This window comes from Tamandua tetradactyla, chromosome 10 (assembly GCF_023851605.1).
Source record: "Tamandua tetradactyla isolate mTamTet1 chromosome 10, mTamTet1.pri, whole genome shotgun sequence".
Lineage (NCBI taxonomy): Eukaryota > Metazoa > Chordata > Mammalia > Pilosa > Myrmecophagidae > Tamandua > Tamandua tetradactyla.
The window spans coordinates 22,371,780-22,397,280 of NC_135336.1; the positions used below are offsets into that span (position 1 = coordinate 22,371,780).

A 25,501-nucleotide genomic window follows, 5' to 3' on the forward strand; every position below is an offset into this window, starting at 1 on the left:
CAGAGCTGAGCTGGGGGTGGGGAGGAGAGCTGGGAGGGGTAATGACATGTATCAGGAGACCTCTGTTCTAGTTTGCTAGCTGCCAGAATGCAATATACCAAAAATGGAATGGCTTTTAAAAAGCAGAATTTAATAAGTTGCTAGTTTATAGTTCTAAAGCTAAGAAAATGTCCTAATTAAAGCAAGTCTATAGAAATGTCCAATCAAAGGCACCCAGGAAAAGATACCTTGGTTCAAAAAGGCTGATGAAGTTCAGGGTTTCTCTCTCAAGTGGAAAGGCACATGGCAAACACACAGTTTCTCTCTCAGCTGGAAGGGCACATGGCGAACATGACATCATCTGCTAGCATTCTCTCCTGGCTTCCTGTTTCATGAAGCTCCCCAGGAGGCATTTTCCTTCTTTATCTCCAAAGGTCGCTGGCTGGTGGACTCTGCTTCTTGTGGCTATGTTGTTCTGCTCTGCTGTCTCTGAATCTCTCATTCTCCAAAATGTTTCCTCTTTTATAGGACTCCAGAAACTTATCAAGACCCACCCAAATGGGTAGAGACATGTTGTCACCTAATCCAGTTTAACAACCACTCTTGATTAAATTACATCTCCAGGGAGATGATCTGATTACATACAGTATTGAATAGGGATTATTCTACCTTTACGAAATGGGATTTTGATTAAAACATGGCTTTTCTTGGGGACATACATCCTTTCAAACCAGCACAACCCGTCAAAGGGCAGCCCATGCCATCTGGAGGCTGGATACTCTCTTACCCTGGAAACCCTCTGGGGATGCCACGCGCGTCTCTACTGACAACAGCTACCACAGCTGGGCTTGTCTTGCCCCATCCCTCCGGGGCTCTGGGCTGAGGCCAGCTGACAGGTGGCCGCTGTCTTTGGGAGCAACTGCATCTGAGGTGCCTTTTCGCCACCTAAGTTGATTCCCCAGGACAGAGGGGCTTGACTCAGAATGTTTACAACTGCTCACTGGGCACTCTCCTTGTTCTGCTTTGGGCTGCTGTGCCCAAGCGTGCCCGCTTACTGTCCATCCAAGAGCAGCAAAATGCGGCCGGGGCAGGGACCTCCCCAACAGCCTGCTCGCTGACGTCTGTGCGTGCCCTGCAGCCGTGGTGCTCAGATTCCGCAAGGCAGCCGAGGGAGGGGAGAAACCCCACCGCAGCAGCTCTCTCTTCCTTAGAGCCTGGCTCTGGGCCTCTTCTCGTGACTTTCACAAAGCAGAGGGAGGGGTGACAGGACTCAGACTCATTCAAACTCAAGTCCCTGCCCACTCTGCCAGAACCCATTCCATGGGAAAGTCATGCTGCGGCAGCCCGAGGTCCTGTCTGAGTGGGGCTGGGAGGGCTCGGAGGTTCTCCCGAGGGACCCCGAGGTCCCACCCAGCCCACAGCCCGTGGCCCTCACTCCAGAGACCGTCACCACCTCTGTCTCCAACACAGGATTCCTGGTTCCAAACTCTGGAGAACCGAGAGTTGGTCTTCTCTCCCCAGCCCAGGACACACACGAGATATGTGTACACACTCATGCACACACACATACACTCGCCAAGGAGTGCACAGGCGCATGTCTGAGAGACCCCAGAGCCGTGGGCACCCACGCCCAGGACTCCCGATTACCCTCCTCTGCTCTCTCTCTCCACAGCTCCTGCCGATATCTGACCAACCTGTCCACTTGTCTCACTTGTCCACTGACTCCCACATCAGAAATGTTTGCTCCATGAAGGTGAGGGCTTTGCTAGGGTCACAGCTATTTCCACAGAGTCACAGTGGTAGCGGGCACAGAGTAGGCACTCTGTGAATAACCTGATGGAGCGGGTGGATGGACGGAATGAATTGTGAATTGACTGGTGCGGTGCCGCTGCTGCCAGGATGCGGCTCTGCACGTCTGGCTCTCTGGGCTCTGCCGGATAATTTCCAGGAATCCCTCCAGAGAACAATCCCTGACTGTGTTCTCTCCAATCTGCCCCCACCCGATTCCCATCTCTCGGAGTATATAAATGTGAGTGTGCATGTGCCCTAATTGTGCAGTACTGGCAATAAAAGTCATGGGTTCAAGAACAGGAGTAAAAAGCACCCAACTCAGTGACTTAAAAGGATCTGGGTTGAAAGATGAAGTGCAATTAACTGATCTACTGGTTACCTCCCTCACCGTCTCCTTTCCCAGCGAATGAGGCTCTAGGAGACAGAGGCGGTGAGCTGGGAGAAGAGCCGCTTTGCTGAAATCAAGGGGGAGGAAGGGAACCACGATGGACCCTGGTGAGTGACCGAGCAGTGCAAGGGCCTCACCCACTCCTCCCCTAGTCGAACCAGCCACTGCTCGAGAGCCCAGGCACGGAGGCTAGAGCCCACCTCCCTTTGCCCATTTACTCACTTCCTGCTCCAGGCCACCAGTCTGCTGCATCTCATCCCTCCTCACCTCCTTTCTTGGCTTTCGTCTACCCAGAGCACAGATGAAAATGTCACAGGTCTATCCACTTCCCTCCCGCCCCCGCCCAGGGAGGCACACATGCAGGGGCGTTTAGTTGGCACGGCTGTGGGGTGCCTGGTGCCTAGGCTGCAGGGGCTGCTGTAAGTGCGGGGTGCCCTATTTACCGGATCTTCAGGGCAGTAACAATCATCCAAGGGGATGACAGTGGGCGGCCTTTGGTCCTGGCAGCATCGGAAGGGCAGCTGAGCCGACTTTCATGAGGCAAAGCCTAAGTACCAGCCCCTTCCTGGAGGACAGCCGAACAGCCAGCTAGAAGGTCGGCTCCCAGATCTGGCTCTGCCACCAGCCCTGTGGCCCTTGGAGGGGGCCCCTGCTTGTTTCCCAGGCTGTAAAATGTAGTTGTTCACATGAGCTAAAGGGAGTTTTCTGATGTATCTACAGGGGCAAGTATCACCAAAACCTCAAGGCAGGTGGCTTTCTCTCCTGGCAGATGAAGCAGTGGCCAGGACCCAGGACAGAAGGCGGAGATGCGAAAACATGCAGGCTCTGTCATCTCTCCCCTAGCCTCCCACCGATCCTCACCAGCCACGGTCAGCATTTCTACATCCACTGCAAACCGCGGTCAGCCTTGTCACGGTGGGGCAGAAAGAATACCACTGAATCCCAGGAGGCACAGCCTCCAGCTGGTCTTGGCCACTAACTGTGTGACCTTGGCTAAACCCTGGCTTTCTTGAGTCCTGGTTTCCCCATCAGTCAGAGACGGGGATAAATCTCACTCTCATCTGCAGGTCTAGCATGGTCCTGTGGGGTGGGTGGGAAGAGGAAAGGGAGAAAGGGCCCCCACTTTGAAGGTATGAAGAAAATGAAGAACAAGCAGTGAGCAAGCAAGAAACCCTGACACAGAGACGGCCAGGTGCCAAGTCCTATTGTAGCTGGAGCATGCAGGCAGGAGACAAGTGGTGAACACTCTGAGGACAGCTCAACCCTAAACCGGGACAGGAGTTAGTGGTCGTGCAGCAGCCTCTGCAGCAGGAATTCTCTACCACAGGGAGCCTGCCCAGCTTGGCTGCTCTCCTTGGTACTGACCTCAAGAAGGCACACAGTAAAGTACGGATTATGAGGTACAGCTCAGGGAGGCGATGGGAATAAGTGAGAAGAACATGCCTCCTCCTCCTCGGACACGGAGGCTGTCTCATTCCTACTTGCCTCCCCAGTCCAGAGACCTAAGGTTCTGCTTCTCAGCTGGGACTGCAACCCCAACAAGTGCACGGCCACATGCCAGGAGGCATCTGAAGCCACAACATGGAACTTCTGGGAGTCTATTTTATCCCGTCGTAAGTAATGTTAAATATGGGCATATTCAAAAGAAACAATGTACAAAAGAGAAAACGCAAATTCAAATAATTCTTGGGAAAAAATGTCTAAGACTTCAAAATATGCTATACCTTCCCTGTCAGGCCTCAAATATTAGATCTGGGAAACCAGTACTATTCCAGGGGAATTAAAGCAGAGGGTAGAAAGAGAGCAGGGAAAGAAAATGTAGTTAGGTGGTAATGTTTAACCCTCAGGAAAAGAAAGTAATGGGCAGCAGATGGGACTGTCCTGCCCCCAGTGAGATTCAACCTCAGGAATTAGCAATCCAGGCACTGCTCATCCGGCTGGCTCCAGTTCAGCTTCCCAGACAGCAACACTCCAAGCCAAGGCCAAGCCCCAAAGCCAGGTTGGCAGGATGTGAGGGGAATACCATCTCCCCTCACACACAATCCACTTAACAGCCAGGCAGCCACCACCAGCCAACCCGAGCACGGCTGGGGAGGTATAAGCCAGGAGGTGGGGTGAGAAGAAAGGACAGCTGACAAATCCCTGGATGGCAGCCAGACCCCTACAGGCACTTCGCAGCAACACTTTACAGGCCTGGGACCAGGGAGAAAACCAAGAGGGATCGGTGTGGTGTGTGTGTGTGTGTGTGCGTGCGCGTGTGTGTGCGTGCGCATGTGTGTGTGTGTGTGTGTGTGTGCGTGTGCATGTGTGCGTGTGTGTGTGCGTGTGATCAGTGTGGTGTGTGTGTGCGTGTGTGTGTGTGTGTATGTGCCTGCAGGCATGCATGCTGGGGTGGAGGAAAGAGCCAAAAAAGCGAAAAGAAAAGGGAAAGAAATACCCACACAGAAGAGAGGAGAATAGAGGCCAAATGGGGGAGGAAGAGATCCAGGGGAGCGAGGACACAGCAGAAACCTAGCAAGAGGAACAAAAAAAGGGGGTGGGGTGGGGCAGAGGAGAGAGCCTCCGATGGTAAGGAGCTGAGCCACAAGCAACAGATACCCAGAATCGGAGAGACACCCAGGGAGAAAGGTCCCCCAACGACTGCAATAAGCACCCTGCCACATACTTACACACACACACACACACACACATGCACACACACACATACACACACACACACACAGGCACACACCAAGCATTATTGAACCAGGCTGTTTTTTAGGGATAAGAGTGACTTGGAAGAGTCAACTCTACATTTTACAGAAGATAAAAGCTGAACTGTAGAAAGAGGCAGCAGTTTGCCAAGGGCCCCACAGCTGCGCAGTGTCAGAGCCTGGATTCAAAGCCACATCTCCCGGCCAGCACGCCTACAAATTCCACTGCACCCCAAACTTCTTTGGGAGCCAGTGCAAAACCCCCGTATGCTAGGGCTGAGTCCCATGCCCGAGACCTTCTTCAGGGCCCACCTCACAAGAACCAAGGGACCCTTGCCCAGTAAGAGCTGCTGGATGAATAAACACACCACTTCTCCCCCCTTCCTGGAGACCACTGAACAATCCTGTCCAGGTGAAAAATAACAACAGTAAAATGGTATCTAAACAAAAATTTTTTTTATTCTAGAAAGAATTTTAATTTACCTAATCCTTAACATGGCCCTGGGAAAAAAGGCAGATTATACATTTTCACTCCATTTTACAAAGCAGGAAAGAGATCCAGGTTAACTAACTCGTCCAAGGTCAGAGGGCTAATAAGGAGCGGAGCTGACCCTTCAACCCAAAGCCTCTTCCAAGCCCAAAGCACCTTCCATTATTCCACAGCATCTCCAAAGAGAGCGCATCACCCGAGCATCTTCTTCTCTCACCCCAGAACACTCCCTATTCCCTTCACCTCCCCGTCAAGGGGGAAAAGCAGAATGACCTGTCTGCTCCTGACCTCCCCTGTCATCCGCACCCCAGGGCCTGACGCCTCCATCCTAGCCTCCAACCCTTCGCTGGCAGGGCAGGAAGGAGAACTGGAAAGAATGAACCCCGCCAGGGGAGGCGAGCTCCGGCTGACCATCTGCTATTTAACAGCAGCAGGGATAAAAGAGAACAGACGTTGGCTCTGTTCCACCTACTCAGGCCACTGGAGACAGCAACAGATAGCATTCCTGAAAGCAGTTCTGCCCATCCCTAGGAGTGTCTCATTCACAGACTCAATAAACACAGACGGGATGCGTTTAGGACAACAGCAAGAGCTGTCATTACAGGGCCCCCTATAGTTAGCACCGTAGGCTCCCCTATAGATTTGCAGGGCAAGTTTAGAAGGCCAGGCACAGGGAATGGATGAGGAGGAGAGCAGAGCCTCGCTCATGCTCTTGCGGGTCCCCTCATCTAACAGTGGACCATGAGAATTGCCAGCCAGGGTGGCCAGCATGGACCAGAGCCCTGAGTTCTGTTCCTTGGCTATCTGGGAAGACTGAGCTGCACCCTGCCTCTAACTTTGCTGTTCTTACACTTCTTATTTTGAAATAATTTTAAACTTACAGGAGAGTTACAAAAATAATATGTAACACATACAGAGAACTCCAACATAACCTCTCCCCACCCTGCCAACACCCAGAGCTACCAATTTCTACATTTTGCCACGTTTGCCATATCATCCCATTTATTTATTTATATTCTGAACATCTGCGAGTAGGCTGCATTTAGCAAGCTCCTTGAATATATAATACTTGCATGGACATTTCTTAAGAGCAAGGACATTCACTTATATAACCCAGTATAGATATAAAATTCAAGAAAATTAACATTGACATAAAGCTTACAGTCTGTAGTCCACTATTTTCATATGTCCCAATAAGGTCCTTTTAAGCCTTATCTCTTCCATTATTAGATCCAGTCCGGGATCATGTATTGCATTTATCATTCATTGCCTTTTAAGTTCCTCTTTTTTTTAAATTGTGGAAATATATATACAACATGAACGTTCCCATCTCAACCACTCCCAAGCCTACCATTCAGTGGATTTACCACATTCACAGTGTTGTGCTACCCTCACCTCCAGCCATTACCAGAACTTTCTCATCACCCAACTTTTTCATCACCCCAAACAGAAATCCTACACTCTCTATGCATTAACTTCCCATGCTTCCTCTCCCAGCCCCTGGTAACCTGTACTCTACTTTCTGTCTCTATGAGTCTGCACATTCTAGCTATTACATTGAAGTGGAATCATACACTACCTGTCCTTTTGTGTCTGACTTATCTCACTAAACATGATGCCTTCAAAGGTCATCCACGCAGTGGCACGTATCAGAACTTCACTCTTTTTTAAGGCTGAGTAATATTCCATTGTCTATATACGCCACATCCTGTTTATCCTTCATCTGCTGACAGACATTTGGATTGCTTTCATCTTTTTTTTAACTTTTTTATTGTATAATATAACAAATATACAAAGCAAAGAAATAAAAAAGCAATTGTTTTCAAAGCACTCTTCAACAAGTAGTTACAGGACAGATCCCAGAGTTTGCCATGGGCTACCAAACAGTCCTCTCAGATTTTTTTCCTTCTAGCTGCTCCAGAATATAGGAGGCTACAGGGCTTGAATATTTTTTATCATCACAGTCTACTTTTTTCCCTTCTTTTTTTGTGAACAGTAACACATATACAGAAAAGCAATAAATTTCAAAGCACTGAAGCACAATTAGTTGTAGAACACATTTCAGAGTTTGACATAGGTTACAACTCCACAATTTTAGGTTTTTACTTCTAGCTGCTCTAAGATACTGGAGACTAAAAGAGATATCAATTTAATGATTCAGCATTCATATTCATTTGTTAAATCCTATTTTCTGTATAACTCCACCATCACCTTTGGTTTTTCCATTCCTCTCTTTAGGGGTGTTTGGCCTATGGCCATTCTAAATTTTTCATACTGGAAGACTCTGTCACTAATATGCCGTAGGGAAATAGAATTTGTTTTTATCTTTTGACTATTGTGAATAATGCTGTGATAGACACTGGTATACAAACATCTGTCTGAGTTTCCTCCTTTCACTCCTTTTTAGCATACTCTGCTTCTAATTTGAAATCCAGACCCAGATATGCCTGCTTCCAACAAAACCCATTATTACTCCATGATCCATAGAAGAGTTTAGTTATCTGAACTATTTTAAAACCTATTTAACATTTCAGTTTATACTACCTCTTAGAGGGTCAAATTCAATAAATGAAGTGCTGACTATGTGGAACAGCTTATCCTTTTGTCTTAAGAGTACCTTTCCTAAGTAAGCTTTAAGGTGTACCCGCTAGACTTTAACACATCGTAATTCACCAGATTTATTCCACTGGCACTGTTACTGACTCCAGCCATCATTTCTCCAAACCCTAGTCCTGAATTCCAACCTTAACACACTAACCCTGACCTCATTTAATTCGGCCATCTAGCTCTGGACGTTCTCCAGCACAACCGAGGACAAAAGCAGGACAGAAGCCCACTCTACCCCCCAAAACCAAAGGTAGGAATGGGCTTTGTCTTCACCCCATTACCCCAGCTGACCAGGCAGTGGGGGGGGGACCCACACCTTAGGGAGTCATCTACAGGGAAAGTCTGGTGTACTTGACAAAGTGGTACTCTGAGGTCTTTTCCCCAAATGTAAACTTCACCTCTTCTGTGAAACTTTTCTCAACCACTCCAGGCAGAATGAAACGACTCACCCTCTGTACTGACAGCCTCTGTTTATAGCACTTTTCACCTGGCACTGTAATCACCCGGTTGTGGGTCTACCTCCAACTTGCACACTGAGCTCCTTGAAGACACAGTCATTCATCTTTGTAACTTCAAAGGACACAACAGAAGTTCAGCAGATGTTGGCTGAATGGACCAGGTGGATGTAGTAGCTCAATCAAAGCTCCTCTGTTCATTTCTACCCACCTATAAGCCTCATAAGAACTTCCCATGCAAGCTCCATTAGCTTTGCAGATCTTGTATCATCTCAGGAGTCTGTCCCCTCTAATAGCATTTGTCACTTTGCAAGTCACACAGAGCACTCCTGGTATAGCATGGGAGACAAAAACACACATGGAATACCAGAACACTTTAAACCAACTATAAACTAGTATGAATGGCTAAGATCACATAACTGTCTAGTGAGCAATCTTTTCCTTTAAGTTAGCGTCTGAATAAATCTAGAAGTGTGAACACACACACACACATACACACACACACACCTAGAGCACATATGGCTTGGCTAAGACTTCTCCCAGTCTCATTCAGTGCTTTGTCAAAATATGAATCACCTTCAGTTCCCTCCAAACAAGATCAGGACAAGCCTGAGGCCACCAACTTTTAAACCAGTTCTCCCCCAAAAGTTCACTTGCAAAACGGTCATTTCTATTCAGAATGAATAGAGAGAGTATCACACTGGAGTGCAGCCCACAAAAACGCATTTAAACCACAGGGTAACAGTAGGGCTTTAGCAGTAGGTAATAGTTCTGGCAAGAACCGCTAAATTAAAGTTTAAAAAGACCTTTATGGACCACCCAGGAACAGGAACTGCCACTTTCCCTAGCAATGCACACCTCTTCCCCACACGGACAGAAGAAGAGTGCAATACTGCTTACTCCCCTCTCCTCACTTCCTCCCGAGCCCATGTGCCCAATAAGCCCCACATCTAGGTGAGATGGGAGCATGGTGGCTCTGTAAACCCCTCCCGTCCTCTGCTCTAAAGAAGCCTATCCTCCCCAGGAATCTGTAGGTCCAAAGGGTGGGACATGCGAATGCTGGTATCCACCAAGGGCAGCACAATGCCTTGCATACAGGAGACACTTCATAAACATTTAATGAATAAATCTGTTCTTAGCTACCTTTTCTCCCTATACTTTTTCACTATCTATGTGTCTTGTCTGTGTTTAGGCCAAATTGGAAGCCAATTATATGAGAAGAGGTGTGTGTGTGTGTGTGTGTGTGTGTGTGTGTGTGTGTTTCTGTGTACACACATCCTCCCTTTTTATATCCCAGTAGCAAAGCACTGAACACAGAGAGATGCTGAAATTATTCCAAGTGATTGAAAGGAAAAGGAAATTGAGTATCCCCTGGACTCAAAGTCCCAAACTCAAGAAATTAAAGGAATTCCATCAATACCCTCTTTCTTAAGTTTGCCAGGCTTGCTATAAGAAGTACTACATACTGCTTGGCTTAAACAGGAGGAATTTATGGTTTTACAGTTTCAAAGCTAGTCCTTTCTCTGAAGTCTGAAGCATCCTGGCTTGCCGACAAATCAAAATTCAATCTCTACCTCCATCACTCAGTCATTTGTCTCCTTCTGTCTCCTACTGCTACTGTGTCCAATTTCCTCTGCTTAAGAACTCCAGTCATGTTGGATTAGGGCTCACCCTGGTTCAGTATGGCCTCACTTCACACCACCTACAAAGATCCTATTTACAAGCGGGTTCACATCCACAAGATGGGGATTAGAACACGAACATGTTTTTATGGAGGGTGTGATTCAATTCACGCATGAGTCTGGTGATTGATTCTATGAACTGAAGCCCCCTCTCCCCACTATGAATTCCCTCCCATGGGCTGGCCTCCGTCCTTCCACCTTAGCAGTGATAAGGCAATCTCTGGGAGGAAGAAGGTCAGGAAGGAGGAGACAGCCACAGCATGAGGGCAGGTTGAGGGGGGGCAGTACCCGGGTCAAAGGAGAGGCTGGAAGGACATGGAGGAGGCTAAGCCACCTGTTTAGGAATGACGTATCTTCCTACCTGGGAAGCCAAAGCAATAAGTCAGGCCAATCTGCTGATCCCACTGCCCTTCCCTGGGGGCAGCAGAGACATCTAGGGTAATCACCCGAGCTGGGGTAAAACCAGGGTGCTTGCTCCAGATCCACCATAAGCCCATCGGGGGACCCTGAGAAATCACCCGGCCTCTCGGAGCATTAAGCCCTACTCTGTAAATCAAGGAGGGAAGCTGCAGCCACCCGACTCCCACTGGGAAGGCACAGCACAGTGAAAAGTGAAAGCACAGTGGAGGGAGGGGAGAAAAGTTGGGGGTTGGGGAGCTGGAGAGGAAGTGAGGGATAGTCAGAACCTCTCGCCTTCTCCATTGCAGAGGTGGCTTCGGTAGTGCTGGGGGATTTTCCTCAGGCAACCTCTCCATCACCTCTTCTCTCCTAGAGTCTTAATCAGGGACAGTTCCCTGCCCCACCTACCAAAGCCCCCAAACCTCCCCCCGCCCATCAACCCCTGTTCCCCTTCAGCCCCCGGGACATACCCACAATCTACCCAGCAGATGGTGCCTTGTCCTTTCACTGCCTGGGCCACAGTGGACAATAACCTGAGATGATTTTCAGCTGCTGCCTCTGGAAAAAAAAAAAGAAGAAATTAAATGTACATGCCCAGGGGCTCCCAGGGCCACCCCTGCCATCTTTTCTCAGGTAAGAGGATGTTACGGGGGATGGGGGTGGGGGGGTGGAGAAGGCTGGGATTCTATTTAAAACACCTGTGAGCAGCACAGGCTCTTCAGAGCCCCACCCCTGCCTCCCCTCCCCTCCATCAGCAGGTTCCCTTCCAGGCAGACACAGAACTGCCAAGTCATCACTCCTTTAAGCCACACCTCAGACCTTACTCTCCTGAGAACCTCTCAGCGGGAGCCTCCGCCGCCAGCAGAATCTCTGACCCACTATCCTTCCAGGACAAACTTTGAAAGTTCTATAACCAGACAATTACAATGCTGCAACTAAACTAGGAAACAATTTTGCCACTTCCAGGCCCGTCTCCTCTGGCTCCCCTTCCAGGAGTTGCCAGGGGCCGGGACTGGATCCTTCTCTCCCTTGTGCGTTCTACGCTGACCTAGCGGCACAGCACAGACTTGTGATTAAATGAGCTTCACACGTGAAGCCAGACTGCGATGTGCCAACGACGAGTTCACATTTCACAGTCCACTTCCCTGGAAGTCACCAGGAAAAGAGCCAGCCCTGGCAACACCTCTGAGGCGCAGCTGCGGGAGTGTGGAAGATGCCTTGAAGCAGGATGCAGCGAACCCAAACAAGGATGAGTTCTTCATTGGTCCAGGGGTCTGGGCAAAGCATCTCAGTACTGCTGTACGGGGGCAGGTTCTTAGAGAGAGCACCTCTGCAGCCAGGACTGAAGTACAGAGGGCTTGCGATCATCCACTTGCAGAGTGGCTGTGCAGAGTGTTTGATACCTGAGCCCAGAAAAGGCTCCTGGGACTTCTCCCCTGTGCACTCATCTGAAAGGCCTGCCAGCCAGACACTGTTGGGAAGAATTTGCTGCCTTCCCCTGCCAAAAAAACCACATGATACATGCCAAAGCCAAACAGAAATGATTTTCAAATTATCTGCCACCACTGATAGCTGTTTGTGTATACAAAGCATGCTGAGCCTTTCAGCAAAGTGAGCAAAATGCATCGCTCAAGAAACATGCAAGGAGTTGCCGGAGGAAGGAACTGCCAGGGAACCCCCATCATTAAGACTGGATTCGGGGGATACAGCGAGAGGGGAAGTCAGAGGGGAGCAATAAGCACCCCATCCCTTCGTGCCTCCCCAGGCAACAGAAAGGGAGGCACTGCTGGGATGGATGGGAGGAAAGCAAGAAAATCCCGTAACTGCACGGCTCCAAAGGTGGTCACGAGTCCCACCAGGCAGGTGTGGGCAAGGAGGCAGGAAGGGGAGATGAGATAATCACTGCACCCTGTGCCCAGCAATCCACAGCAGGAAGGAGCAAGACAGGGGAGGAACTGGGAGCTCCACTGTCTCCAGGAAATGCAGCAGTGATTGGCCAGGGGAGAAGAGAGAACAAGAAGCCTGCAGGCCCTGCATCCCTCTAAGGGCTGACCCCACCCCACAAGTCCTGAAAAAGAGTCCTCACCTTATCACTCTCTCAGTTATCATGATTTCCCGGTCTCAGCACCATCCCAAAGCTCTTCTGTCATTGCAGAATTAATGCTTCTTCCTATCATGCCCCTGTCCACCGCTGCATAGGTGGAAGTGAGAGGCAGAGATGGCCCAGGGAACCAGCTCTACCATCCACTGGCTGGTAGGCCTCACATGGGCCGGTTATTCTCTCTTAGCTTCAATTTCCTCGTTTGTAAACTGGATGTTATCTGACAATCTGCACTGCCCACTAGCGATGGAGCAAATGGGGCCATATCATAAAAGGACCATATATATATATTTTATAAGATCCATATGATCCATATAACAGGACCTACCCCAAGAAGGAACTGAAAGTGTTCCTTCACTGACAACCACCCCAACTCAGGAGGTCAAGCCACATTTACTCAGCGCCCTATACCCCGGGTCTCAGGAGGAACTCTGCTTCTCTCTTGCCTCAGTTCCCCACCCCCATTCCTGACAGCAGAGAGAAGCTGGTTCCCTGCCGGGCTCCCAACCATGAGCTCAGTGAGCTGTGCCAGACCCTCAGAAGGGGAAGGAGCAGCAAGCGGCAATGACAGCTGCCATGTGCCCAGGGTGTGTGGAGGATGCAGGCTTTGGGAGGAACACACGTCCAAAACATCCATCAGCCCAAGTGCCAGTGAGTGCCGAGGATGAGCTGCCAGGGAGAGCCATGCCCAGAACTGGTCTGGCCACTGGCTGCTGCTTCTCAAGGGCACAGGAAACCTGGCACCATTAGGGGTAGCAAAAAACACTTAGCTCTGCTGGAACAACATCAATGGAATTAGATGTTTGCTCTTCCCCAAAGTTGCTACCAAAAGCTGAGCAAATCTTTCTCTGCCCACCATGCCCTCGTCAGCCTCAAGGTCAGAATAAAGGTGGGCTGCTGCTTCCACCCTCAAAGACGAAACTGCCAGGTCCCCAGCTTGGAGTCTGCTCCAAATTCAGCCTTGGGTCTGACGCCCGGCAGGACAGTCAGGCCAGACTGGGCAAGGGCTGCAAGCCTGGGGGAGCATCCCCAAGCCGGGAGCCAGTTCAGCTAGCGGCTGGCCGGCCAGGTCAGCTCATCAGCCGTGCTGGCGAAAGATGCTCGGTCAGGACTGGGCCATGCGCCAGGCGCTGCAGGGGAGGGAGGAGGAAGGAGACGCCAGGTCCTCCCTCCACGGGAACCAGGACACCGAACCTCAGAATCCCCTGGCGGGGACCCGTAACTTCCATGCTCATCTCCCTCCCAAGTGGACTGAGGCCAGAGAGCACTCTGCCCTCCAGAAAGCTTCTCCTAAGAAACAGATAAAAAGGAACTGAAGCATCTTTCAAGGGGTTCAGAAGTGGCAGGACTCATGTCCCTGGGTGCCTCTGCTCCGTCTTGTGAGGACAGGTGATGAGCCCAAAGCTGCTCGGACCCTTCCTGAGAGGTTTTCATCCTGGGGTCTCCCACCTCCCACTTCTGCCCCATCCCCTCCCTCCCCATTCCACAGGCCTGAGGCCAGCAGGGGACACTCACCAGATTTGGAGTAAAGCACCAGCACGTTATTTCGGGTCCTGAGAAGTTTTTTCAAGTCCTTATGATCAGAGATTTTCTCGAGGGGTGGGGACACCTTCACGGAGGACAGCCACACGGGCAGGACCACCTGGGGGCAAAGGGGCCGAGCACCGTGAGTCCGGGCTCCCGGGCGCAGAGCCCACCGATGGCTGTAGCTGTGCTGCCCAGAACACATTCTACTTCAGAGGGGTAACGGCAAACAACGCCTCCTGTGACCCACTCTGCCACCTCATCCCTCCTCCTGTGACACATCCCAGCCCACTCCTTCTCTCCAGCTCACCCCTTCTCCTGGCGCACTTTTATGCCGTGTGGACTGCACATGCATACAACTGTATACACCATAGGGACGCATGAGTCACACGTTCCACCAAGAGCTCCCTGGAGGTTAAAGTTTCTATCTATTCTGCACTTGGCCCCAGATGCCATACACCAGAGCAAGATGAAAACCCCACCTCACCCCGACGCACCGGCACACAAAAACTACGGGAAAATAAGGTCACCTCTCAATGTTCAGGATGGGAATAGATGAGTGAGAGGGGTTTTCAGCTCTCCTCACTCAAGTGATCAATGGGGGGAAGCCGAAAAGAAGCGGGTCACCTCTCACCAGAGGACCTGGAGAACCTTTGGCAACTGGAGGCACAGGGACTTCTGCAGGCAGGGCAAGGGGCAGTTAGATGTCTGAGTCAAGAGGAGTCACTCCACAGAGCCCCTCCCTCAGCCCACACAGCTGGGTGACAGCCATGTGCCCACCCCATGGAAAACAAGAGGGTCACTCCGTGGTGAGACTGAGCGAGAAAGCTCTGCTGGGAGACACCAGGCAGAGCACGGGAGGGTGGCCCCTGCAGAACACAAGGAGGTTAAGAGAACATCCACAGAGTGGACTCTGAGATCACCCATCTGTCCTAGCCCTGTCCCACCCCACCCCCAGCGTCTCCCTTCCCTTTTCCGTCAGACTGATTCTCCCGGGCCAGAGATTAGAGAGTTCTCCCCTGGGAAACTGAGGAGCACAAGAAAAGCACCCTAAAGACAGTGACTGGGAAACCCTCCAGTGACAACTGAGCTCCCCTCAAATACACTCTGTGAGGCCCTCCCAAGAAGCAAGCACCCCCCCTCCACCCACTCCCCACCCCACCCCCCAGACTCCAGTCCAGGCTCTGCAAGAGGGATGACCAGGGCTCACCACACCGCTGGGCGAAGCTCTCAATGGGAAAGACCAACCCAAACCAATGGAGAAGAGAAGTCTGGAAGAAAAAGAAAATAAAGAGAAGAGAAGACAATGAAATTTCTCAGAAAAAAAAAAAAAAAAAAGCCGTGCCTCTATAAAACAAGAATAGGATGGTCTATGAAAGGAACAGAGAATCAGGAAAAACTCTAAGAAAGTGAAATGATGACAGACATTTAAAAACTTAATAGGACTGGAAAAGGAGTTGAAAAAAAATCTCCTAGAAAATAAAACAAAAAGACAAAGAAATTTAAAAAACTGAGAAAAGGATAAGAAGATTAAGAGAAGGGATCCATTAAATGCAAAAGCCAAATTAAAGAGAGGAAAAGTTTAAGGAAATAATTTAAGAGAATGTCCCAGAACAGAAGGATGTGAGTTTCCTGTTGAAAGAGCCAGCCAGCATCATGAATCTTAAAAGGCCCTCGCCAAGATGTACCACTGAGAACTTTCAGAAAACTGTTGGAAAGAGGAGCTCCTAAAACTTTTATAGAGGGAAAAAAACACCACGTCCACAGGATTAGATGTCAGAATTGGCATCAGACTCCTCAATACCAACAGCATAAGACAACAAAGCTTTGCCTTCACCATTGTCAAGGAATGTGATTTCCAACTGGAATTTCATAACCAGCCAAACGAGTCAACTGTGAGAAAAAGATTTACTCAGATGAAAAAGAGACTTTAGATCTGCAAAATTTACCACCACTGCACCCTTTCTCAGGAAGCTACTGGGACTCATGCTCTACCCACACAAGGAAGTAAATAAAAAATAACAAAGACATGGAACCTAGGATCCAAAACAGAGGTGAGAGGATAGGACAGTTACCATGCTGACGGTGAAGACAAGTCCCAGGACAACTGTTTGCAAAGCAACCAGCCCAGGGTGAAACAAGGACAAGGGCTACAGCGCAATGTGGCCAGTAAAAAGATGCGATAAAAAACAACTGCAGATGATCTGACATACTTGATCATACTGAGAGGAATTTTCATTTCTGCCTGAGAAACTAAATAACCTGACCAAAGTTACAGCAGCTAATAAGTAGTAGAAGCCAGGATTCGAACTCCTGTCTCTCTAACTTTGCTGCAGGTCCTCTCAGTCTCCTACCCCTCTGCAGCCACAAGTTGCAAGTTGAGTCTGAGCTCCACCACTCAACAGTTAAGACGCCTAAGGCCAAACCACTCAACCTTTCAGAGATTTGGAGCCTCACATCTGATATGGAGATGATAATACCACGCTAATGGGACTGCTGTGAGGATGAGATGGGATAACTTACTGGACATGCTTTATAAATCATAAGCACTCCAATGGGATCAGCTACCATAATATACGCTATGAAGAATAGTTTTATTTTCATCTCATCAGAGTAAAAGACTGAATCATATCACATTCTAGTGTTTCTAAATATAATCCTTCCATATTGGAATTAAAGGCTCTTTCTACCCTGGGTAAAACCATCTAGGAGATTGAGTCAGGAATCATTTCTCCTGCACTCCACCCTGCCAGAGACCTGCCAGCCAGAGCCATACTCAATGCCCAGGGCCCACCGCACTCAGGCAGACCCCCCTGAGATCACACCGAACACTTCATCCAGCTTTTCCATTACAAGCTATTCTATTGCTCCCAGGGAGTAAATGGACTTCAGACCGAAAAGGCCACAGCTCAACGCACATGATTACGGGGGTTGCAGGAGTGGGAAACAAATCCGTCTGAAAAACACATTAACCTGCGGCTATTTTTAATCCCCAGATAATCTAATCAGTCGAGAAAAACAAGTGTCCCTGCCCAATGCCTTCCGGACTCTGACCTGGAGCAAGGCCCTCCTGGAACTGGGAAGAGAGGGAGGGAGGGAGGGCCAGCCCAGTGCCCATCTCCCCGGGCAGTGCTGCCCACAGCTCAACCACAAAGACAAGGAAGGAAGTGTCTCCAGGAGAAGCCGCAGGAGCCCAAGTGTAATGGCAGAACCACAGGCTCCTTCCAATAAAGCCCAGTCAATCCTTCAGGTTGTCTAACCAAGGTCCACCCGAGATAGGACTAAACCACTCTGCAGCCATCCACCAAAGCCTCTGGCCCAACCTGATCCCTCACGTAGTAAAGAACTTACACTTAACCAGGAAGACACTGAGCAAACTGACACTGAAAACCATCACCCAGCATGAAGCTGGGCCTTCGGCTGGGCCCTTCAGGCAGCCGGGCGGGTTTAGAGCACTTTAGGAAAGGTCTGCCTCCCCCGCTCCTCTCCCTACCCGCTCGGAGTTCTGAGGGCAGATCTCAGAGAACACAGGACCTGGCCGGCAGGAAGCCATCAGTAAATATTTGTCCAACCCACTAACTATGACCACTCACACGTGGCACCACAGCCTTGAGCTTTGCAGAGGTCACCCTCCATGTGCGTGTCCCATGGTGAGTCCATGGCAGCTCCCGAAGCCCCGGAAGGGGGCAGGGAAACCAGCCGGTCCACAGTGCAGGAAGGGGCTGGGTTGGAGCTGGGGTGGGGGTGGGGGGAGAAGTCAGACAGGGCCAGGCCAGGGGCAGCCTGGGCCGGATGGAGGAAGCAGTGGGGAAGCCTGCTGGACCAGTGAGCAGGGGAGTGAAAAGGTGAAAGTGCTATTTTAGAGACTAATCTGGCCATGACCCTAAATTGAGCAACAGCAAGGGAGGCTGGCGGTAGAGGGACCAGCACGCTGACTGCCAGAGTAGAGAGAAATGGATCAATCCAAGAGCCCCTGAGGTAAAAACAACAGAACCCAAAATGCTATTCATAGGTAAGCAATGAAGACAGAAAAACCCAACATGACTCCGAGGATTCTGGGCTGGGAGACAGGAACAACAGCCAAAAGTGGAAGATCTGAGAAGCAGGGGAGGCCTTTCTCTCCTCTGAAGGGAGAGGATAATGAACTCAGGTTTTGGATGTGTACGCAGTAAGACATCTAGATAAAGGCGTCCTCCGGGTGGGAGAGTGAAGCCATGGGGCTAAATGAAGCCTCCTGGGGCAGGAGTTCAGAGGGAGAAGAGGGCTGAGCGCAAGGCTTCTCCGGGGAGAAGGAGGGAAGGACAGGGGGGAGTGCCGAGTCAACATACACCAGGGAGGAGACACCTGCAAAGAAAAGTAAGTGACCGTGGAGAGGCTGGGAAAGTGTCAAAGGCTGCTGGGAAGTCCTCGGGGACATCCCGAGAGAATGTCAGTAGCACAGGGAAAGGTGGAGCTGGAGGAGACAGGGGTGACAAAGGTTAGGAGAAGGGAGTCAGTGCAGGGTGAGGAGGAGGAGTGTGCCCGTCTGAATACAGGCGAGCTGTGTGGAGGTGTGTGGGTACTGGAGAAGCAGGGTTTGCCTAGAGAGGTAGGATGTGAAGATCTGGGAGAGAAAAGGGGGGAATATCGGATTAGCCAGATCCAGGGGAATTAGGAGAGATAGTATCCAAAGAACTAAGATACTAGACTTAGCACCTTCAGAAGGGGATGGAAGAAAGGTCCCTGTGTGTGTCTAGCCTGGGACAGACTCACTTTAGCAACCAACCACAGGGGCAGCCACGGGGGAGCCCCTCTCCTCCTTGCCCTAAAGCCCAACGGATTTTCCTCCAGCCACTTAACCTTCTCCTTTCTCCTCCACTTCAGTCTATTTTAACTTTCCTTAATGTGCATCCTCCTTTCCTTTCCTTAAGATGCTGCTCTAGTGAGCCTTGAGGCCTCATGCCAAGAGCCTTCCTGCAGCCTTCAGAAGTTACAACCCACGAACCTTGATAACAACAGCTACGACTGCCAACAACAACAACAACAACGTTAAGGATGCACAACTATCTGCTTCTTTGTCAAACCCTCAGGGCAAAAGGGCAGTATTTTGGAAGTGCTTCCACTGCCAGCCAAGACTCCCAACCATGGTATTGTTCCTGGGCTTGGCAGGTTCTTTAAATTTTAAGTCAGTCTCTTTGGAGTGCAGGAAGAGAAGGAAATCCCCTTTGTTCACCATGCAAACTCCTTCTACCTCCAGTAAGAGCTTTCTTTCTGCTCACCAACTCTTAAGAGTATTTCCATCAGGGCTGAGCTGCCCCCCTTTTCTAGGCTGAATCCATAAAACTTTCCCGAGGTGCAGCTCAGAATCTCACTGAGGAGGATGGCTTGCTTCCCCCATCTTCTGCTGTTGAGGAATATGAGACCCCAAAGCCAGGTCCTCCTGCTCGTATCAGAAAGCATTCCCCCCCAACCCCCACCCCATCAGAGCACCAGCTCCCGGCCACCACCCCACAATCCCCTCAGCACAAAGCCCTCTCCAGAGCCCTACATCACCCAGGGTGCCTGCCACATGGGTCCCCACCCTCACTCTCCCTCAGGTTTGTCCACCTCGGCTGGGGCAGAGAGGTGAGGCAGACTGGGTCCTCCCCACACCTTGCAGACTCCCTGCAGGGCTTTGGAAACAGGTATCAGTGCATATCAGGGCTGCCAGGTAAATGACCATCCAGTTTAGAAACCCACACTCATCTCTTCCCTTTGCAGTCTTCCCAACCCCTCAGACTGCATGGAACGAGCACTGGTTCCAGGGTCCAATCACCATTGCTATTCATAGGTATTCATGGGGGGCTTCACTCTTCCACCCGGAGGACGCCTTTATCTAGATGTCTTACTGTGTACATATCCACAGAAGGATGGCCTCAGGCAAGAGTTTAATTTCCCCACCTGTACAATGGAGGGGGTGATGGTTACACCTGCCTAGCACAGTTGGCTGAGGATTAAACAAGGGAGGGAAAAAATACATAAAGAACCTAACAAAATTCTTGGCATAGAGATGCACTTAATAATTGCAATTATTGTTATTAGTTTTATTAGTGAGATAAATCACAAATAGGGTAAGAACAACAGCAAAGGGGGGACCACCTCTTCCTCTCTAAGGCCCTGTCTGCAATCAGGCAAAACAGCAAGTCCAGGCAGGAAGGAGCATACACGTACACGCATTCAACTTTGTAAAACCTGGAATAATCCCCATCTGCACAGTGACCTGCACCAAGAGGTCACAGAGCACATTTAGAATGTTCATTCCAGGTTGCACACCAATTAACTGATTTGCTGCTCACAATACCTAAGAAGCAGGCACTAGCTTCACCTTCCAGATGAAGAAACTGAGGTTCAGAGGGGTTAAATTTTTTACCCAAGGTCATACGGTAAGCTACCCAAAGTACCAAAGCCAAGACTAGAACTCAGGTCTTCTGACACCTGGGCACAGGTGACCTGCTTCCCTGAATCCTACAAGCTCGCTTGACTGCTGGAAATGATGGGCCAACCCAAGCAGAAAAGGAGCAGAGCCAGGAGAAGCCTATAGCAAGGACGGTCTGGTAGGGATTTAGGCCAGCCCCGCTGCTCCCTGTAAGCCTGCAGCACCCTGGGGTGGTCTGCCAGGGTTCTCGGGGCTGAGGGGCCAAATGCACAGAGAAATGAACCTAGAATTGGACCTAAATGTGGCAACTAACCCAGGTCTGTTCTTAATCAGAGACTTCGTACAGGAGTCTATGCTCCTTTCTACCTCGCTTCGCCTGCCCTCCTCTCATTCCCCACTCACACCTATAACACATAGCATATACACACTCCTCTCTCTTCACTTAATGAGGGTGGAACCTACCCATCATCACCACCAGACTAGAGAGATGAAGAGCTGTACAATTCTGAGATTCGATCAGAGAACAGTCCTCATCCCATCACACCCTCAGCTTAAAAAAAAGCTCCCCCATCCCTGGGGCATGCGCCAGCACCCTCACATTCTCTACAAACTCGAGCTATCTACCATGATAGATTTACTGTTCAATGCAGATCATGAAACCAGAGATATTCAACTACGTAAAAGTAGCTTGCTAAAGGAGGATGATTTGAGGACAGAAGCTTAGCCTTTAGGAAAAAAGGTGGGAATGGGATTCAACCATTTTTGCTCTGCCACCTGAATACCCTTCTTATGTTGGGAGCTGTGAAGAAAACTGTTTTAGTTTTTCCCATGTTTTGCTCAAAATGGCTTTGAAATGTCAGAATCTAATAGTCCAGACTCTTAAGAAGATGGTGGAAAAAAGACCTATGAATGTGCTTAAAAACAGTTGAGGGCCTGAAACCAAGGCCAGAGAAATTGAGCTAGCTGAGAAGTTGGAGCTTAAGTTTTGTGGAAAGAGCACCGTACTTGGAGTCAGAAACTCGAGTTTTGTGCTGACTTCGATATTCACTGGCTGAGTGACCTTGGACAAATCATTTCTTCTTCTCTAAGTCCATTTTCTCTTTTGCAAAATGAAGGGGCTAAAAGTGATTTCCAGGGCAGGCAACAGTGGCTCACTGGCAGAGTTCTCGCCTGCCATGCCGGAGACCTAGATTCATTTCCCGGTGCTTGCCCGGGTTAAAAAAAAAAAAAAAGTGATTTCCAGAATTCTTGTGATATTTGGTAAATCTATTCTCATGACCACTACCAGTGAAGTACTGTGAGCTAATACCTTGTGAAGAAATTGCTATGTGACTAAATTCCAGCCCCTAGAATGTAGATGGATATGCTATAGTGGCAACTTATAGGAATTGTTCTACCAGACAACTGGCATGAGCCTTCTTAGTTCTCTCTTCCTTTCTGCCAGGTGGACTTTGGGCAAGATGGCTGGAACTCAAGCAGTCACCTTGGAATAATGAGGAGGAAGTACTTGTTAAAGATGTAGAGTAACAAGACAGAAGGCACCTGAATCTGGCATCATGGATGGATATATTGGCCCTGGAACATCCCTTCCTAAGCTTCTATATGAGTGAAGTAAATGATCTTTTTAAGGCACTATGATTCTGGGTTTTCTGGCACACAATAGACCTTGAGTACCCACTGGAAAAAAAATTTTAACTCTAAAGAATATTAACAATACCTTGGCTGGCTGGCTCCAGTTTGGAAATTTCAAAGTTCCAAGGTGCTAAGTCGTCTGCGGTGGCTCGGAGCTATGTACCCCAGAAAAAAAAACATATTCTTAAACTTAATCCATTCCACCGAGTGTGAACCCTTGCAAATAGGACCTTTTGATGAGGTTACTTCAATTAAGGGGTGACCCAATGGAATCAGGGTGTATTTAATCCTATTACTGGAGGCCTTACAGAGAAGGCCTCAGAGGAGAAAGAGACAGGGAGCAGCCAGCAGCTGGAAGTCAACAGAACAGGGAAAAAAAAGTAGAAGCCGGGAGAGGCCACATGTGCACTGCCATGTGGCAGAAAAGCTAAGGACCAAGGATCACCAGCAGCCACTCCCAGAAGGCCAGAGTCTTCTGAGAGAAAGCGTCACCCCGATGACACCTTAATTTTTTAACTTCTAGTCTCAAAACCATAAGCCAATAAATTCCTATTCTTTAAGTCTACCCATTGCATGGCATTTGTTTTAGCAGCTGTTTTTATTTGCTAATACTGTAGAAATGCAATACACCAGGAATGGACTGGCTTTTATAAAGGGGATTTACTTAGTTACATATTTATAGTTCTTCAGAGGAAAGGCAGCTGGCTTTCCTCTGGCTTTCTCTGTCACAGGGGAAGGTACATGGCAATGCTGTTGGCCTTTGCTCTTGGGTTCTGGGTTCAAACTGCCTTCTCTGAGATGATTCCTTTTTGTATTTCCAAAGGTCTGCATCTGAGCTACTGAGCTCTCTTCTAATCTCTCTCTTATAAGCCTACAGCTATTTAAATTAAATGTCACTCATTGCAGAAGGCACGCCCCTTAGTGAACCACAGATGTAATCAGCCGTAGATGAATTTCATATACTGATGACTTAAGTCCACAACAGAACAACCGGACACCATCACCTGGCCGAACTGACACCAGAACCTAACTGCTACGGCAACCAAGGCACTAAAATATCATCCATTTTACTTCAGATAAACTGTTTCTAAGGGAAGAGACAGAGAGATGTCAAGGGATTTGCTAACCCTTGTTCCTCCCAGTTACCCCAGTTTTCACTCTGTCTGTTCTTATCAGGTCTCTTGGTCACCTGGTAACAGCTACTTACAAATGAAAGGAAAATTAGCTAGCAGCTCTCCAGTTTCTCTACAACTTCAGCCCTTCTCTGGCAAGGGAACCACTGGAGGAGACCAAGAGACCAGGACACCCCTTGAGGTTCACTGAAAATTTGAGTTGGGCCAGTTAGTTTTCCCCACATAGGAAGTCTTCTTTTAACAGTCTGGACACTCCATCTCTAGCCTCTGGGTAAAGCCCTTCAGAACCGATTACTCAAAACTTTCTGAGGCTGCTCAACTCAGCAGAACTCAGAAGGTTGTGGAAACAGACCCCGTTGATATGCAGTAGTCCATGTCCTCTCTTGCCTACCCCATTGCATCTTCAATCAGTTCCAGTCATTAAAAAAGTCACATTCCCCCACCTCTCTGTCAGCTTGTCACACTCTGAAGACAGCAAGCACATTCCCTCTTAGGATTCTCCAGGTGAAACACCCCAGTTCCTCACGTGTGACCTCAAAGCTCTCAGCATCCCGAACAATCTTCCCTAGACAGAACCCTGCTCAGTGATTCTCAAAGCATATCCCAGTGCTGGGGAATAGAGGTGTTAAAGCTTGAAAATAGTCACATGCAACATTATGCTATAATTTATTTTTTTAATACTATGCTTTCTAATTCAAAATAAAGGAAATTAATCTCAACACAAATCTCAGCTGGTGGGCCACAAATTAAACACAAACCAAAAAAGGTTGTTTTAGTGAATCTCTTAAAATTTGGTGCCCAACTCTCATTAACAGCTGGCAAAAGCCTAAACTGGTATGGTTCTTCTGGAAAGCTATTTGGCACAATTATCAAGTATCTTAAAACTATTTATGCTTTTTGACTTGGAAATTCCAATTTTGGGAATTTGTCCTAAGGAAATTACTAGAGGTTCTGACACAGATGTGACTCACACAGTTTTACTTATAAGAGTCAAAAACCGTCAACAACCTCAAAGTCCAAATTAGAGTAAGTCACTCAATAGAACAGAGCCATTCAAGCAATGTTTTTAAAGACTGTGCGATGCAAAAAATACTGTTGTTTTAATGTTACCCTTTAAAAAATATTCTAAATATAAATGGTATGATAACAACTATAAGCAAACAAAATTATGCCCAGGAAAAAAAAACTGAGAAAAATGCAAGGAAGTAAGGCTTTGTCCTTGGACAATTTTTATTCTTTCCCCTTTCACTCTATTTTTCAAACTTGCCATAATAAGGATGCCCTATTTAAGGGAAAACATTGCCACCATTTGGCTACCGTCGTGGAAATAATAGTCTTAAGGTTTCTCCCCATAAGAAAATAGTAACTGTAAGTGGAGAAATCCAGCAGACCCCACCTTAGCTAAGGGACCAAAGATAATTTCACCAGTAGTGGCTTAAATCAACAATATGTGCATTTTGACATAAGGCATCAAAAGGTACCACCATCAAAAACCAAACTGAGGGATATATATTTTTTAATGTCAAGGCTCCCAAAGACATTTCTTTGTGTATTTCCAGATTAAAGGAAACTAAAGAGACTTGACAATTAAATGTAACAGATGATTCTGGACTGGATCCTGATTTTGATCATTATACTGTGATTATGTGAGGGAATGTCCATGCATTTTGAGAAATACTAAAATATTTAGGGGCAAGGGAGCATCACATTGCAAACTTTACATATGTAGAGAGAGAATACGATAAAACAAAAGTAATACTATGTTACTATTTGTAGAGTCTGAGTAAAGACCATATGGGAATTCTTTGTATTCTTCTTGCAGTTTTTCTGTAGGTCTGAAATTATTTCAAAATAAGAAGTTGGGGGGAAAATTGAGCAGAAAAAATAAGAGCGACGCCCAGGACCCAAGCAAATACTGTCCCCTGCCCCTCCATGGGCCTTCTACCTTCTGCCATCCAGCAAGCACTTATTTGGCACTTAGTGTAGTACACCCCTAACTTCCAGCTGGGCTGCCTGCTCCCCCACTCGATCATGTGATACTGCATAATTTTTAAATTGGAAGTCTTATACGGAATTGGTAAAGTGCTCTGCATACAACATATACCTAGTAAATACTTGTAGAATGACTTTGATGAGAGAGGTACATAAAAAAGGATAGTAACTTTAAAATACAGGTAATTTATGCCCCTTAGGGCAAGCTTTAAGCCTCTGTCACCAACCACCACGGCTCAAT

General features: G+C 48.5%; 1 protein-coding gene across 1 annotated transcript in view; it reads right to left on the reverse strand.

The window, feature by feature from the left end:
- The window catches only part of PDIA5 (protein disulfide isomerase family A member 5), a 97,807-nt gene that overhangs the window by 63,078 nt on the left and 9,228 nt on the right, over positions 1-25,501 (reverse strand). Inside the window, exons 2-3 of the mRNA XM_077118138.1 lie at positions 14,101-14,227; positions 10,955-11,042 (exon numbers count right to left, since the gene is read on the reverse strand). Coding sequence (XP_076974253.1) covers positions 10,955-11,042; positions 14,101-14,227 — 215 coding nt within the window. The remainder of the gene's footprint in view (positions 1-10,954; positions 11,043-14,100; positions 14,228-25,501) is intronic.